This window comes from Trachinotus anak, unplaced genomic scaffold (genome assembly GCF_046630095.1).
Source record: "Trachinotus anak isolate AG129_WGS33_773 ecotype Australia unplaced genomic scaffold, CSIRO_AGI_Tana_v1 ptg000018l, whole genome shotgun sequence".
Taxonomy (NCBI): Eukaryota; Metazoa; Chordata; class Actinopteri; order Carangiformes; family Carangidae; genus Trachinotus; species Trachinotus anak.
In genome coordinates, this window is record NW_027273869.1 from 5,595,577 (window position 1) to 5,612,374 (window position 16,798).

General features: G+C 42.6%; 1 protein-coding gene across 4 annotated transcripts in view; it reads right to left on the reverse strand.

Moving 5' to 3' along the window:
* Positions 1–16,798, reverse strand: part of syn3 (synapsin III) — a 113,356-nt gene that overhangs the window by 91,119 nt on the left and 5,439 nt on the right. For all 4 annotated transcript variants that reach the window (XM_071501851.1, XM_071501849.1, XM_071501847.1 and 1 more), the window contains exon 2: positions 9,074–9,516. In XM_071501851.1, coding sequence (XP_071357952.1) covers positions 9,074–9,456 — 383 coding nt within the window. In that variant the 5' untranslated portion in view covers positions 9,457–9,516. The remainder of the gene's footprint in view (positions 1–9,073; positions 9,517–16,798) is intronic.

Sequence of the window (16,798 nt, forward strand, 5' to 3'; positions counted from 1 at the left end):
GGCCCAGCAGTTGGGAACCATTGCTCAAGCAGTTTTCTCTCCACAATTTCCATAGCGGCCAGTGGGCAGCATTTGGATTTGGAAATCTGCTATGTTCATTTATAAAACTGTTTTTATAGTGACCGTGTTACCGCATCTCCTCCAAGAAACTCTCCAGCTTCCCCAAATTCTTTCCCAAAGGTTTTGCTTCTTACATATATCAGGTAGGTGCAACAGTAATAGGAGCACATGAATCACACAGTAATTACTGCAACGTCTACATGTGAAGTTGTAACTATTTTTCCACTTTTTAGGCTGAATCACAATTTCTTTGCAGCCTGGTAAGAAAACGTCCCACAGCCTGGGGACTGGGAACTACAGCTTTTGCTCTTATTTGAATAACATGTTGATTTGACAATGACTTAAGTACTTACAAATGGAGATCTCTGTTAGCTTGTGGAGTTCAGATTCAAGCCATTTTATCTCTTTGTGTTTTTAGCCGTGTTGTGTCCCAGTGCTCTGTAAGTCTCAGCGTTGAACCCTCACCCCTCACAGGCGTGGGACAGTTAACAATCTGTCAAGAGCTTCAGGCTGGAGCTGAGTGTAGTCGAGGATCTAGGGTACATGCTGGGGGGCCTTCGGTTACTGGGACAGGCTGTTTGGGATTTAGAGAGCCTCTTGACCTGCCCACACCAAAACACGTTTTCCTTTTGCAGTGTTTTTCTCAGAGCCTCTCAACAAACAGAGCCTCTCTCCTCCTCCACTTGTCTTCCCCATGCCTGCCTATTTGTTTTTCATCCCCCTACATCTGTCCTGTTAGGTCCGTTCATTAACATTCATTACAGTCACTGAGGAGCATCTTGAAGTTAACATCTCCCAGCTGTCGGACTTTAAAGTTTTGGGTCCCTTGCTGTCTCATTCTCTGTAATTTTGGAAGCCATGAATCTTCAGCTTGACTGACCTACATACTAGACATGCAATGCCCCCTGTCACCCCGGACCACCACCATCACAGAGCATGAAGCAGGGCTTGCAGGCTCACCGCCTAAAAATGACTGGTATGTGTTTCAAGGTATTGCAAAACATGTCGTCACTCTGAGTGATCAATTTAATTTACAGGCCGCTGGGCTCCCTGGCTTGAACAAGCGCTTTACATGTGTTCAAACATAAACATTCAGCTCCACAAAGAGGTCTGGGCTTCTCCCAGTGGTGCACACACCCACTACATAAACATCATGAAGCTGAATTCCTTTTTTTTTTTTACCATGAGAATAAGTTCTTTTTTGTGCCGCTAATAGGAAGCGTATGAGTCATGTATGTCGACACAATCAATCGCCCCTCCTGCTCCTATTTATATCCACTCTGCTAAACCTAATGTTATGCTAATACTACAGTGTTTACAGAGGAGATTTTCTATACCAGCCCCATATTTTTACATGAAGATAAAATTTTTCATGTGTTGGTTTAGGTCATGTTTTCTTCTATGAAGGGTCAAAGGTTCAGTATCACAAATTGGCTTCCTGCTCCCTGCTGACTTCGTTTCTTTAAATGTGACCACGATTGAGCTGTACTTTAACCACGGCCTTATAATTGCAATCATCACAATAAAGGTCTCCAAGGTCTCATTTTAACCAAAAACACTGCTTTGATTCCAACATCCCAACAAAGTTTTTTTCGGACTCCGTTAGATGATCAAACAAGCTCTCTGTACCCTCCCTCACAGTTTCTTGCCAAGGTTCCTGCAGTGGTGCAAGCTGAAAATGTTGGCATTCAATTACAGGACCCCTGTGACGACAGGAAAATGGATTTTTCGACATTCTGGTGCGACACTGCACCATCCCTCTTGGTTTCATCAAAACCTGACCAGAGATGTCTGCGATGTCATGGTTTATAGATCTCCAGACACTGATCGGATCAATCATGGATGAGGGTAGTGGGACTAAATTGTCCTGATGACGTACATTACTGTATTAACCTTTTAAGTAAGCTTTGAGTAAATACTCTGGTACTTTGTGATGTTGGTAATTGCACTTTGCAGTTTTCGTCCCTTCCATGAAGCACAGCATGGATTAATAAATGCAACAAGATCTTCTATTTCTGTTGCGCTTTAGCTGTTTGGCATTCCCTGCTTTTTCTTTTGACAAAACCCTCTTCATATGCTTCAGAGCGAGCAGAGAATCTCATAGTACACAAAAACGTAAACACTTTTTCGCCAGACTGGAGCCAAATTGAGCAATCGGATGCTCATATCATTCAGAACACAGTGCAAACAGACAGACAGTTTCTTGGCAAAGTGTCTTACGTGTCAGCCTGAGAGAGAGGAGGAGAGCGAGACAGAGAGACAGGGAGGCAGAAAAGGAGGGATTGTTGGTGGTGACGGTGATGCTCTCGGAGTCTTTGCCTCAGTGCTGTGTACTGCTATTGTGCATCAGTCATTGCTGGAGGCCAAGCCTGTCAGGACAGAGCACCGTTTCCACAGAGACCTCAGCCTCTCTGATGGAATGCCCAGGAGGAAATTCAACCCCAAGGCAGGCAGCGATGGATGGACGGACACCCTCCTCTTCCACTTTGATATGTTCACCAGCCTTCGGATTCAGAAAGACTGCACAGCCTGATAAGTACACAATCTGTCCTGCGTCATCGCAAAGGTTCAAGAAAAGGTTCACGAAGGACTTGATAAAGGTTTTCTAAACCCACTCTAGCTGTACTGTAGTGTAACTATTCCTCATTAAAATGTCTGAGAACAACTAGTCCTATTTTGTTGAGTTCTTGAGTGATCCCAAATGTTTCCAGCACTTTTCAAACCAGAGAAATCTGTGACTTTAATCATGGGAACGGTTCGTTTCATTCGGTCGCCTGTCAAAGATGTCATATCCCCTATGTGCATGTGTAAGTGTTGTGGTTGGTTGGTTTAGATTTATTCAGTTTTCAGCCACATTTTTAAGATACACTATGTATTTTAATTGGATGAAGGATTTTTGTCACTGGACGTCTGGACCATAAGTTATCTGAGAAACACGCCAAGCAAAAGATAAGACAGCCCAGCCCCCAGCCCCTTAGAGACATCCTGTGTCCAATGAATCACTGATTTTTCACATGAAACCACTTTTTTCAGTGTTTCTACTGGTTTTAATACACTGGTCTGTTTTGTTATAGAGAGGACTACATCTCTGTAGATAATTCAGCTCCAGGTGAAAACAATTAAAACAAAGGTTAGCAGTCTCAGTTCCCAGCCTTTCCCTGACATCCTGTGTCTGTGGTACACCATTGGCAAAACTGACTTTTAATTTCAGTGTTTTTATTGTTTTATAACCACCTGGTCTGTTTGTTATGGAGAGGACTTCAGCTCCAGATAAAAACCTTCTGAACTGCAATGTTTTGATAAATTCTGCAAACACATGTGAATGTGAATCTATGTAATAAACAAATATAAGAGGATCACATACACAATACGTGACAAATTACTTTTTGTCTGTTTATTCTGTTGTTATGTTTCAATAAAACGTACAAGTGTATTACTGTGTTTCTATGTATGATAATGTCTAGCCTAGTAGTACACATAATGTGCATGTGAATAGTTTGTATTGTTATAACTGTGGGTGTAATAAGCTCAACACTTTTTCAGTCAGTGCTACTGTAAATTGTGTTTTTATCATCTACTCATTAGTCACTTCATCAATACTTGGACTTATTTTATTTATTTATTTTCCCCCAAAAGCATCTTGTATTTTCCTATCAGTCTTATTTTGGTGTGAATCCACATTTCATTGGTCCAGTGTCATAAATGTTTGCCAACAATCAGCTGATATAGTTTGATGAATTTTAAGTTCACCCTTTAAAACTAGCAAGCTGACTGAGGCTCAGTGTGGGAGGGGACCACAGATCATCAACCATCTGTCCGTCACAAATTAATGCTTAAATGCAGCTAAAAATATCTGCATGAAACCTGGCATCATATTTAACAAACGGTAGACCAGCAGCACGCCTCGACTCAGTGAATTGAGAGCAACATTACGATCCCCTCCAGTAGAAACTGTGGGAACATGTGCACCATTATCCCCACATTTAAATAATGGCTGCGCCTCGTCCCTCTGTCACAGCTGTCCTCTCACTCCACCTTCAAGTCTGGCGGTCAGAACAACTATAAACACAATGAAGTGTTTCCTTTTGTTTCCCCTGAGCTGATCATGTGTCTCCAGGCAAATAACACGCCGACTGAAGCTGTGCGGTTTCCTGTAGTGCTGGGAGAGAGTAGGTGCCTGCGGATGGTTACAGCGACTCTGTGCTGTGGCTGAGGCTGCATCAGTTCTTCCTCCAGATAAAACTGGTTTCTTGGCCTAAGTTAAACTGGTGACTGCAGATGGGATAAAATCAATGTTGATTTATGGAGATGCATGAAAAACACAACGCATCTGTTTAAAGAGTGACTCCCTGGAAGACTCGCAGACCACATGGTGGCTGAAAAAAATAAGAAGAACAAGATTACATCTGGAGTCGCTGCAGGGACGTAAGATAAATAGCACGTTTGGCCAGTGTGCAACCCTGCAAAGCAAAGCAGCACACAGCACACCCAGTCCACCTACAGTATTTCCTAATGTCCCTGGATCAACAACAGTGAGAGGACTCAGTCGCCCAAAAGCAGGTTTCACATTGTCTTTAAAACCAACGACGGACACGTTGCCAAAGCAGCAGCCAAATATTTGGTCTTTTTTTACAAGTTGACCTCGTCTCAGAGGGCGGAGCATTAACCATTCAGCTACCTGCACCTTTTCGAAGTGGCCTCAATGACATTTCTGTGTTACACTCTAATTAACCATCAGAGAAAGGTCTCAGATTTAGTCACTGTCTGAGCTTTCTGAAATGATCTTAAGGCAGACGTCAGGACATTTATTAGAGCTCTGACTTCAGAGTTTTTACTGTCTTATCTCCAACAGCAGCAGCAGCTCAAATCTAAGACGACAGAGAGGGTGGATCTGGAAATAAAAGTGAATAATCTGACTGAGAGGCCTCTTTTTCTCTCATTTTATTAAAAAAAAAAAAAACAAAACACTGATAACCTCAAAGTCACCCCTCTCTCAAGCTTAAGAAGACACACACTATCTGAGGGATAGTCATTTTTTACAAGGACAAACACTTTAATTGAGGCAAGTGGGCTCCTGTATCTGTTTATATGTTGAACAAATATGAAATGTACCAATGGATGTACAGACGGCCATCACTGGATTACTGTGATACTGAAGAAAACTTCTGGAGTTGCGAGGAGCATCTTTTTTTCTGTGATTTTTAAGTGTTTTGTGATTATGATCTCATTGGAAAGTGTAAGTCACACCAAGTCTAAAAATCTGTTTTTATCACGTCTGTGTGATTTGGATACAGCACCTTCTCTGCCTGTCAAAGCCGCTGCTGCTGCTGTTCACCGTGTTGATGAACGAGCCAAATGACAACAACTAACTGAAACACACCTGTGTACTTCATCTCCCCCAGTGCCTTTGCTTCATGTCTCTGCCTCTGCGCCCCACCTTCAGCTCTCCTGTGCCCCCCTGGGGAGGTCTGTCTCACAGTCTGAAAACCTATTATCAAGGGTTTAAATAGCAATGAAGCCTTCAACTGGATGTTGTTGTCAAGGCCAATGCTAATTATGACTTTCAAGCAGCAATTGCCTGTTTTCTAAATGGCAAAGATTTGATGTTCAGCTGCAGAAAATCCTGAGGATGGTGTCCCAGAAGTCACACAGTCCAGGTCCTGGCCTGAGCGAAATGAAACGAGTGAGAGCAGCTCAGTCTGATTTCAGGAAGGATTTCACTCTTTGCTTTGGATCGATTTCTTCTAGTGTGAAGATTCATGTTAATGCGAACAAACAGCGTGACTCCACTTCAAGGTCAAGCCTGGAAATGTGGACTGACAGAGATTAACATCCACTTTCATCAGCGCGGAGCAGAGTGTTTCAGCCTGTGCTTGGGGTCGACGTCCTGCTGATTGCAGAACATCTGGAAACCCAGACACTGAGAGGCTGTCAGACATCCCCATCTGCTGGTCACAGCCCTTCACTTCTGCACAGACACAACCACACACGAGAGGGACTGACAAGTGTTTATGAAGCTTTAACTGAACTACAGCACCACTCAGTGGACAGAAATTGAACTGTCTGAGTTACAAATCAAACCCAAACCAATTAGATATAATGTAAAAATATATGTTTAACGTGCAAATGTATATATAAAAGTAAAACTACCTTTTCCATGGTTTTATATTCAATGGCCATTAAAATGTGAGATTCCCTGGACAGACATAAAAAAGGTCCACAGTACATTTTTGCCCTGTTCAAACTTCACTGCAGAACAAACATAACACAATCACATTTTTCCTAAGAAAACAAAACACAATCACTGAAATGATCCTTCAGTGTCATCATAAAACACACAATATAATATCACATGTCATCTAAGCTTAAATATAAGTCTCCAGACAAATTTCAACACAGTATTTCAGGAAATACTGAACTGTAAAAGTTCAGACAGAGCCAACAGTCATTAATCCGTCACATCTTCACCCTCCCTTACGAAAATAACTTGAAGATAATAAAGAAAATTAAAATCAAGAGAAGAATCATGCTTTTAAAGACATTAAAAAATACCCTGCTTTGAATGGTAATTTTTGTCTGACATGGACATTCATGGACTTTGTTCTTGCCCAGTAGTCGACTGATTGCAAAGATTTTTGTCTCTATTAATCAGTTACACCCAAAAACATGGGAAATAAGGACCAGATTGTTATCCTTCAAGGCGGGCACAGAGAAAAACAGATTTCCAGTCAAACTCTACATAATCCACTACAACAGCCCCACAAACTATGACCTCAAAATGACCACGGAACTGACTCAGCACCTTTGAGTCATAGTCTGAACACTGAACAGTCCATAAAGGTGGATTTATTACAGGGTGTTACACTGGATTGCATTATGTTGTGCGGGTGTTGCTGTCGATGCACAAACAAAAATTACTTTCCCCTTAGTTCATTCACTAAAAAAAGCAAGTGACTGCTTTTCAAAGCCTCCGTTGTCCTCTCTTTATGTGAGAAACTGAATTTGTTCAGGTGAATAACAACCCCTGATGTTCTCTCAAGAGCGAGGACACTCCCTCAGAGAGTCTGAATGAGCCTGGACGCCTCTGAGGCTTGATGATCCCCTGACGACTCACATCAGATAAACCACGTTGTGATGAGGAACGGCCCTTTTGGGATTTCAGCCAGCCAGCTTAAAGAAAAGAGGCCGCCAGGCTTTTCAGAAAACTGAGAGCAATTTCTGTGCTTTTGACAGGGCCGTCAGCGGGGGGCTTTAATTTAGTGATCATTTTAGACCTCGGCCTGAACTCCCCACAGAGCCTCAGATACAGATGCTTCGGTACATAATGATCCCAGCTAATTCTGTGGATAAATTCAAAGGGCTGGAAACAGCTCATAACAGCTTCACTGAGGTGGATTTACCAGCAAATGTCAGGCAACAGAATAACAGTTCATGAAATGGAAGAGTGGTTTATTGATTCAGAAAGACGAACATGATAAACTGGCTGTCGCGTGTCTGGACTGCAGCTCTGGAAATCAATTCAGCTGCAGCAGAAGGCAGCTGATATCAGCTTCCACCACGTAGGTTATGTGCTGTGAGTGAAAGATGAACTCATCTCTTCTCATTAAAGCTCATTTATTTTTCTGTCATCTCCAAAGCAAAGGACCTTCCTCTTGTTACCATGACAATTTTTGTTCCAGCACAGAGACCCATGGTATGAGCCAGCCAAGGTCCAAGGACGTACACGTCTGCGATTAACAACAGGATGTCTCACACCTTCCAAAGCTGAACCTGGAGAACGTTTTTGATTTAACTGGAGTTAAACTTTAGAAGTATGAAAATCACACTTTTCACACCTCAGGCACAAATTCTTTTCTTATTTCAATGGCTAGCTAGCTTACACTTACACTGAGAAGTTGCTTCAAGTGTTAAAAGGAATGCTTGAAATTCTTTTTTTTTTTTTTTTTTTAACTTTTTTTGTGAGAGTCAGACAAGAAATTGATTACTCAGGTACTGCTGTGTATGGAGCTGGAGCCAGGAGATGTTTAGCCTAGTTAGCCAAAAGACTGTTAACCTAGTTAGCTGAGTTAGCCTAGCTAGCCAGGAGCCAGTTAGCCTAGCTCAGGATAAAGACTGGTAACAGGGGAAATCAGCTAAACTGGCTCTGTCCAGAGCTAAGGGGGAGTTAAGTGCTGTAACGACAGTGTTTCTTGATAAATAAAAGTTTATCCTTCTGTACTTCTGTTTAGGTGAATGCGGCATCTCACAGAGAAAGCTCCGACATGTTGCTCTTTCTGTTTGTGTATGAATTAAACTAACAAGCTTTAACATATGTGTTAAAGATATTTAAAAGTGCTGGTGGGTATATTTTTTTTTTTACTAAAGACTGAGCCAGAGTAGCCGTTTCCCCCAGCTTCTAGTCTTTACACTAAGCTAAGCTAACAGCTAATGTTCTCCTGGCTCTAGCTCTATTCTTCATACACAGGTTTGAAATTGGTATCAATCTTTTTATCTAACTCTCAGCAAAAAAAAATCAATACGTGTTTTTCCCATAATATCAAACTATTGCTTTGATTACATGAAAAGCAACATATCAGTTAGATATATAGTTACTTTGTAAGATTAAAGACGATACCACAGGTCTGTCATTTCTTTCCCTAATAGCTGTCATCTTTTTTTTTTCCAGATACTTCACTGCGTCATGTAGCAGAAGCGCAGAGACATTACTTCCACTCAGTAAAGATAACGAGTGAGCCAAGGTGCTCGCTGTTTTTTTCGTGATCCATTGTATAAATTTTTAAGGGGAAGCTAAACTTTCAACGAACTGAAACAAATCTGGAACTGAGACCTTTAAAAACTCACACTTCAGTTCCTCATGTGTTGAACAAAGAACTGGTGTGAAACAAATCCTTCGTCATTCAGTTCACAGAAGCCTGAGGTGATTTGTTTACTTGAGTTGAGCTGCAGACTTCAGAGTACAAGCAGCTCATCTACCCACCCACCCACTCGCTAACTCCATGAAACTTCCACTCACCAGTCTGTGTGCTGATCATCGATCACCAGCAGGATCCTGGGCTTGCGTATGACAGGCTTGGCTGGCTGACTGCTTCCTGCAGAGGCGCCTTCAGCTGATGCCGCAGCTGCTTTAGCGTGTGCAGCGGCGGCGACGTTCTGGGCCATCTGAGCGCTCTTCACCACGCTGGAGAAGGAGCTGAGGAAGCTCCCTGAGCCCGAGGCCGCGCCCGAGCCCTGGGTCTGGCTCGGGATGCTCGCGGGGTTCCGCCTCTCTGTGGCCGGGGAGGCGGGAGAGGAAGTGGATGAACCTGGAGGTGTCGGCCTCTGCAGATCCATCATGTAGCCGTTGGGGAGGTTGGCCACAAAGCTGCTGTCAGATAGGCGGCGGCGAAGGTAGTTCATGGTGATGGGCTGGTGGGTCTGTCAGGCCAGAGGAGGTGAGGGGGAAGAACGCCTGAAATCCTGCAGGAGACAAAGGAAGGGAGAACGGACCTGTTCATATCTGATTATTCATCTCACCACAATGCTTAATGAATAAACTGTCATATTAACGCTGCATTAATCAATTTCTTTGTAGGAACAGTGGAAAAAAGACTGTGTGTAATGTGATAGGTGTTACCAACAGATATCATCCCTCAGCTTTGAAGTTCCTCTCAGTCTGAAGAAGCATTTTAGCATCTGTTGGCTTTTTGCTCTGGTTTTACAGCATCAGCTTTAAAATTTAGATTCTGTTTCTCTGCTCCAGTTAACCCTGTTTCCAGCTGTTTTAAGCAAAAACAAAAAGGTTCTCATAAAGCTAGCTGATGAACATAGTGGAACATTTACTGCAGCAGCTAAAGAGCCAGATATTTTCCTCAGGGGCTAAAGGAGCAGAGCTGAACTATTTGTTAGGTGCTTATATTTGTTGGGTGCACACAGAATTGAAGTAAATGCTAATGTCGCTTTTTATTTGCTGCACGTGTAAACAGGCAGCTGTTTGCCACCAATGAACTTCATAAGATGATGAGTGACACAGGAGTGAAGCCTAAAACCCAGAATTGAGTTTAGTGCTTCCGCTTCCCTCGTTTCTAGGTTGTTTGAATGTGTTTTTGGTTAAAGGGCTGAAACAAGGTCTGTGGTTAACACAAACTCTAGAAAATTCCACATTTTATTCTACAGATGAAATATGTCAGTAAATAAGAGACCATAGAAGTTGTTAACCGATCTGCTCACCAGTCCACCTTTACAGCCTCGTTGTGTTTACACTCGTGCTTTTGCAAACTATTACTAACTCTGTAAGAGGAAAGGCTTTTGTAGAACAGGTCAGAGCTAAATGAAATTACAAGCGGTGATGACACTGAAGTTACGTGACTGTGGTGTAGTTAGTTTATCGCCTAACATTAGCTTTCCACTCCCGGTGATTTAGGTTTAAAAAATCATAATGTGGTGTTCATTTGTAAAGATTATCCTGCTGAAACAAACATGTAGGTATCATAAAATGCTGTTTGTCACTGAGTTTATTTAACTAATCCAGAGGACAATGTAAAAATCCCACTGGCTTGTTGTCAAGGCAACCAGAGCGATGGTTGCCTTTGGATTGGACTACAAAAAAACGACATCAGTTCAGTTCTGTGCTCACAGCTGTTTGTACTGACCCCAAGTGGCCAAAAAAAAAAAAAAAATCAATGAATCCAAGAAAAGATAACACACTCTAAAAAATGTTTGTGTATTTTAGACAGTTCCTAGAGTGAGTAAAATAAAATGATCACAATAGCTACAGTGGGTTATATCTAAGTATTGCTCAGGATTGGATTTTGTGGCACAAATGAATTTGGTCCTGATGGATGATGTTAAAAATGTGATGCTTCTCCTCTTCCTGATGTTCACACTTGCTGCAACACACTATATCTGAGGTGAAAAGAGTGAGACCTGGAAAACTTTCAGCTGCAAACGCTAAAGCTGACACACTGTTGTATTAAATGGGTGCGCTGAGGTGGTTTTTATAACAGCCATGAATCTGCTGAACCTAATTTGCATAAGATTAAGTTACCCAGGCAGGGTGGGACAAAAACTGCTGGCAAACAATCCAGTGACACAGCCGCGATGATGCGAAGTTGGAAAAGTGGTTCACAGCTCATTTCTTTGTAAAGCAGGGAGAGCCCGCTGGGAGGAACAGCTCTGCAACACAGCACGGCAGAGAAGAGACATTCAAGCAGATTAGCTATCAAACTGCAACGAAGCAAACATGCTAGTAGAGGGGAGAAACCCTTAAACCTGATTAAAACTGGGCCGCTCTCCTAGTAAATGGAGCTTGGATGAGATGAAAGTGCATTTCTTATTGAGGCGTCACGTCTCAGGCGGATGTGCCCGGTGTTTGCGGCGGTGCGTTTTGTAGTTAAAGGGGGGAGGAGGGTCTAACAAGCCTGCAGCAGGAGGAAGAGGATGTGGGAGCAAATGTTTCATCTTGACAAGTTAATGTAGTCAGACAATCACCATCAGGAAGTCTGTGTATGAAGAGATAGCTTCTGTAAGTGAGATCTGACCTGCGGACCTGAGCTCCACAGAGACTGTGTAGCCCTGTCAGCAGCATTACTGATCATAGCTGTAGCTTTGTCCAGTACTGCACCAGTTCCCAAAAGGGGAGTTCTCCTTCCTCTTGTCCTCCTGCAGAGAGAAGTCAGAGGTCCGTACCTACACGACAGGGGCGATGGAGCAGTCGTCTCCTGAACAGAGCCCCTCAGATTACCGGCTGCCTGTCATTCAGAGGTTACTGCGACATCTTTTAGATGTCACTGCGCTCTATGTGGCAGAGCTCAGTTTGGAGCTTTCAACCCTTTTTGTGTGGATTGAGAGACGAAGTTCAACAGCCTTAAAGATGAAGGTTTGTTATTGTCTCCAAAACCCATAAAACCAACAGTTTGTTAGTCCATCTCTCAGTACTCTCTTCCCCACCCTGTCCCTGTCTGTGGGAGACAGGGCCCCAGACGTAAACAGGGTGTAAAGCACGCCCATCCAAAAAAAAGTGTCACAGGTCCAGGGTGAAAACCATATGGACATAATGAGCTCTGAGCAGCAGGTCCCTGGTTCAGCTCCCAGCCAGCCGGACACTCCCCCCCCCCCCCCCCCCCCCCCCCCCCCCACTCTCTCTTCATTGCCTGTCTCTCTCCACTTTCTCTGTTAAAGAAAGGCATAAAAAAAAACCCTCTCACGACTACAGTCAGACAAAAGATCTGCACACTGTGCTAACAGCTCCCAGCAGTTTTAATAAAGCAACGTTTGGATCTGCCAGAGATCTTCGTCAGGCGCTGTCAGATCTTCATCACAAAGCAGAACCGGCCTTTTGTAGACACAAAGATCCATCACTCAGGTGATTGGGATCTACACAATTGATAGTCAAACTGCTCTCAGCTGGACCAATCAGAGCACAGCTGGACAACACTGTCTGATCCTCCCACATGGGGGACAGGGCATGTCTCTAAAGAGAGGACACAGACAACTTGGAACACAAAAGTCAGTGTTGTATAAATTCAAATATAAATCATGAGCCAGATAAGTCATCCTGAACAGAACGATCATAAAAATCACTATATAGAAAAATACATAGAAAAAATATATAAATATATTGCATGTCCTTTTTGAATTGCAGGCAAGTTCAGTCCAGCAGTTAGCCTGAGTTTGTATCGACACCTAAAACGTGTTGTTTTTCAAGTACAGCCACTGACAAAAAAGGTTTAAGATCGTAAACCTTCTTGTGTTGGTGTTTTGGCTAATGTCTATATAATAATAATAATAATAATAATAATAACATATTATATAGTAATAATAATTAAGTATTCCTATCCTATCCTGAACACATCCAGCAGACACAAATGACACAACATTTGCATCCATCTGAGGTGGTTTTTCTGGACACCTGACTAATATAATAGAGCAGAGGGGAACTGCAAAGTCTGTTAGTCAGTACAAGTGACACCTCTCACATTACGTTAATAAGAAAATATGGGTTCATTTTAAAACAAAGCTCTTTAATTTAGCTCTTTAATTTAGCTGTGAATTAATACACTTATGTGAGTGTCGTGACATGTGACCCAGTGCAAAGGTGTGGCTCACATTAGATAAGACACGTCAGCCTCTGCTACACAGGCAGCACCTGTTCAGTCGGATCAGCTCGGCCTTGGTTCTGATTTTTAACATGATATTTCCTGACAATAATAAAAATTCAGGATGCTATCAGACTAATCTTCCCGTCTGGAGTTGGAGGATTCGGTGTTCTGCCCAAAGGCATTACAGCGAGGCAGATGCTCGCTGTCAGGAGGACTGACACCGAAACAGGAAATGCAATGTGAATCTGCCTTCCAGCAGAACACAGTGAAGAAGCTTCCCCCTGGAAATGATGCCCGTGTGTCGACCACCGCAAAAAGCTCTTACACAGCAAACCAGCAGGGCTGAGGTCAAATGATAGAAAACTGCTATAAAACAGAGAATTAAAACAAACAGTCGCGGGGCCGCTGGCTGCCAGCTCAGCCCTCTTCGTAACGACTCGATCCCATTGGAGGGATCAGGAGCTGTCTGCTGAGATGCTGAAAATCACCACTGCCACCTTCCCCACTTTCTCAACCCCCTATAAGCTGCTTCCCTCTCTCACATCTGAGGCTATTAAATCCTTAACGGCTCTGCCTCTCAGATCTCTCTGCGGTACATCCACACGGGAACCCCTCGCTCTGTCACCACTGACCTGCTGGCAAACATCAGTGATAGGAGTTTATGAAGGAAGCAGCAGAGACAAAGACGCAGTAACAGGCTGAAAAGAATCCACACATTCACTACATTTACTGTCCTTTTGTTCAAGTGTAGCAGCATCTTACAACATGCATAAAGTACGTAAGTCCACAACTTACATGAAGCGATGACCCAAAACAAGCAAACAGCAAAAAAAAAAACAGTTATCAATTTGCACTTATCCATCACTTTCAATATGTCCACACGCAAAATGCAAGTATTTCAGAATTGGTCCTTTGTTTCTGAAGGTGAATAACACCACATGCTTTCCAGCTGTGAGTAACAACCCACATCTGTAACTGACTATCTGAATTTAACCAGGACCAAATGTAATATACATGTCCCTCCACAGGAAAACAGAAACAAAGGGGAAAAAATAGATGATTAATGAAAATTTGTGGTGGATGCCTCAGAACTCCGTCATCTCAACTCTTGTCACATATCATGAAAGTGATTCATTAAATGTTGCCAGATTTTGAAAGATTTCTGTCCTTGTTTCTTCAAATTAAATTTTCTGTAGTTCCAAATGTTTAATTGCATCTCTCATCAGATTCAAATGTGGAGGTGCAGCTTTCTGTTTCCAATTTACTAAGATCGGTCTTCAAATCCACACATTTATGCTCCTTCCATGACCCTTCATCCTTTCTGGTCTCACTGTGAGAAGCAACAGACAGGATGTGGCTGTTGCGTCAGATCCAATCAGACGCTCAATATTTCCAGACTGCACTCCGCCCAGTTAGTAACCTATAATTGAAAGCTGATAAGTGGTACAGCTGAGTATAAAGGAAATATTAGATAAGTCCCTAAACTGAAACATCACAGAGGACCCTCTCTCTCAGAAGTAATCACAGGCTTTGCTCAGTAATGACGGGGGAAGACCTGGTTAATACCACCCCACACTCTGGGACCCCTGCTGGTGTGCAGTGTGTGTCAGAGTGTCTTTTTCTATATTTAAAAATCTTGTGATTGATGAAGACGGCGGCTCCTTCCTGATCCTCGCTGTGAGTCTGGGAGAGTTTCCTCCCTCCTCCCCAAATCCAAACCCTTCACAGTCATGAAATCGAAAATGAATTGAATGTTATAAACACTCAGGACTCTGGTTGGATAACAAACTCACTTTTAAGACCCGTGTGGAAAAAGTTAAAACATTGGATTTTTGTACAGAAACAGATCATTATCATTATTTCTCTACTATTATCTACAAATCAGTCTGCTCTTGATTATAGTCATACTGTATATATAAATGCTCCTCCCACCACACTGACGCCTCTAGACTCCAAGTATCACACATCACAGGTGACATTTTTCCCACTCACCATTGCATCCTGTAAGAAAAAGTGCGATTGGTCCTCCTTCACAAACTGAAGGGAGCAGCTCTGTATGCTGCTTATTCGTAAGTCTCTGCTGCAAAAAGTGCCTCGTTCCCTCTGCTCTCTGGTTACATTTAAACGTGACACTTACAAGTGTCTACAGTGTCTTACTTCACTAGAACATTTCAAAGGTTGTGCTTATGTATTTACAATCACACTTGGAGGTGTTTTTTTTTTTTATGTCTGTGAATTATCTTTGTCCATGTATAAACTGTATGTTGCACACAGGTCTGGGATCCTGATCTCAATGAGAGTAGCTGTTGAAATACATGATTTAATAATGAATGTAGTGGTGGTGTCACTCCATCTTTTTACATATCCAAGTGATGCAATAATATTCAATATGTATGTAAATAGACCAGATGCTGACTTTCTCAATAATGTTCAGGTACCATCCTCTTATAAATACTATCTCATACTTGGAATTAAGTTAAATATAGTCCATGTGTATTAATATCTGGAAGTGTGGGAATAAGGGGGTGAGGGGCAGACACGCCCAGAGTGTCCACTGCTTTTGTATTTGGTAGAGGACTGGATATAAACCAAAGCAGTAAAATGACGCTGAGGAAAACAGAAACTTAACAGCAAAATGCATCATTTTCATATGTGGAAAGTTAGAGTCTGATAAAAAAAAAATTCTTGCTAAGTGATTTTCTATTTTTTTTATCATTATTATATTTCCCAGGCTCCTACAACAACCCTCCTCACACCCCACACCAAGTCTCTAACACACAGCAGTCATTAGGTGCTCTTCCACTAACCTGTTTAATGCGCAATTTGAAATTACAAACTTAACAACTTCAGTGAATTTTGAAAAAAAACTCTCAAATATCGCAAAAAAAAAAGTACATGCTTGCATGGTCTTTTTCAAACTGTTCAACAAAGCAGTATTTTTTGCTAAACTGAAACGGAAAATCTTTTTTCACATTTAAGTCACGGCGCCCGCCGTATCACACCCCGCGGAGCCAGTTCCAGCCGAGAGGTAGACTGATGGAAATCTGTCGCCACGTTTAATTGGAATGATATCATGAGAGGAGAAAACAAAGAAGTATTCTCAGAACATCACTCAGTGGAAACACAGACCATTTGCAACTGTGAAAAAAAAAAAAAAGTTGCTTCCTTTTTGTGCCAAACTGCGATTGAAACCCTGCTGCCGTCCGACTGAACTGTAACGGGCTTAAAGGATCAGTGTGCGTCTCCCTGGTGAGCAGCGTGTCATCACGAACTGTCAAACATGGCTTTTATTATTCGTGACGTTCTGAGCTGAGGGGCCGGGGGAGTAACCCGTGAGAGCAGAGGGTCTGTGGACTGAAGTCGACGTGACAAGAAGGAAACTGAAAAGAGGTGGGAGGTGGCATTCAGCCTGCCCTGAAGCATTCTGGGGGATTAAACGTGTGGGACCCGTTTGTCAGATAGATGATAGAGAAAGTTTCTGTTCTGGAGTTTTTACAGTGAATATTGCTGTTGTCATGGTTACTGTGGTGTCGTCAGTCAGTCCACCTGTTTGTCCAAATGTGCAACACTTCCATCTCCACTGGAGTCACACTGGTACAAACGTTCAGCGTGGAGTTTGGTGTACAGATCCTGTCAGTCTTACCCACATAAGAATTCGTAAA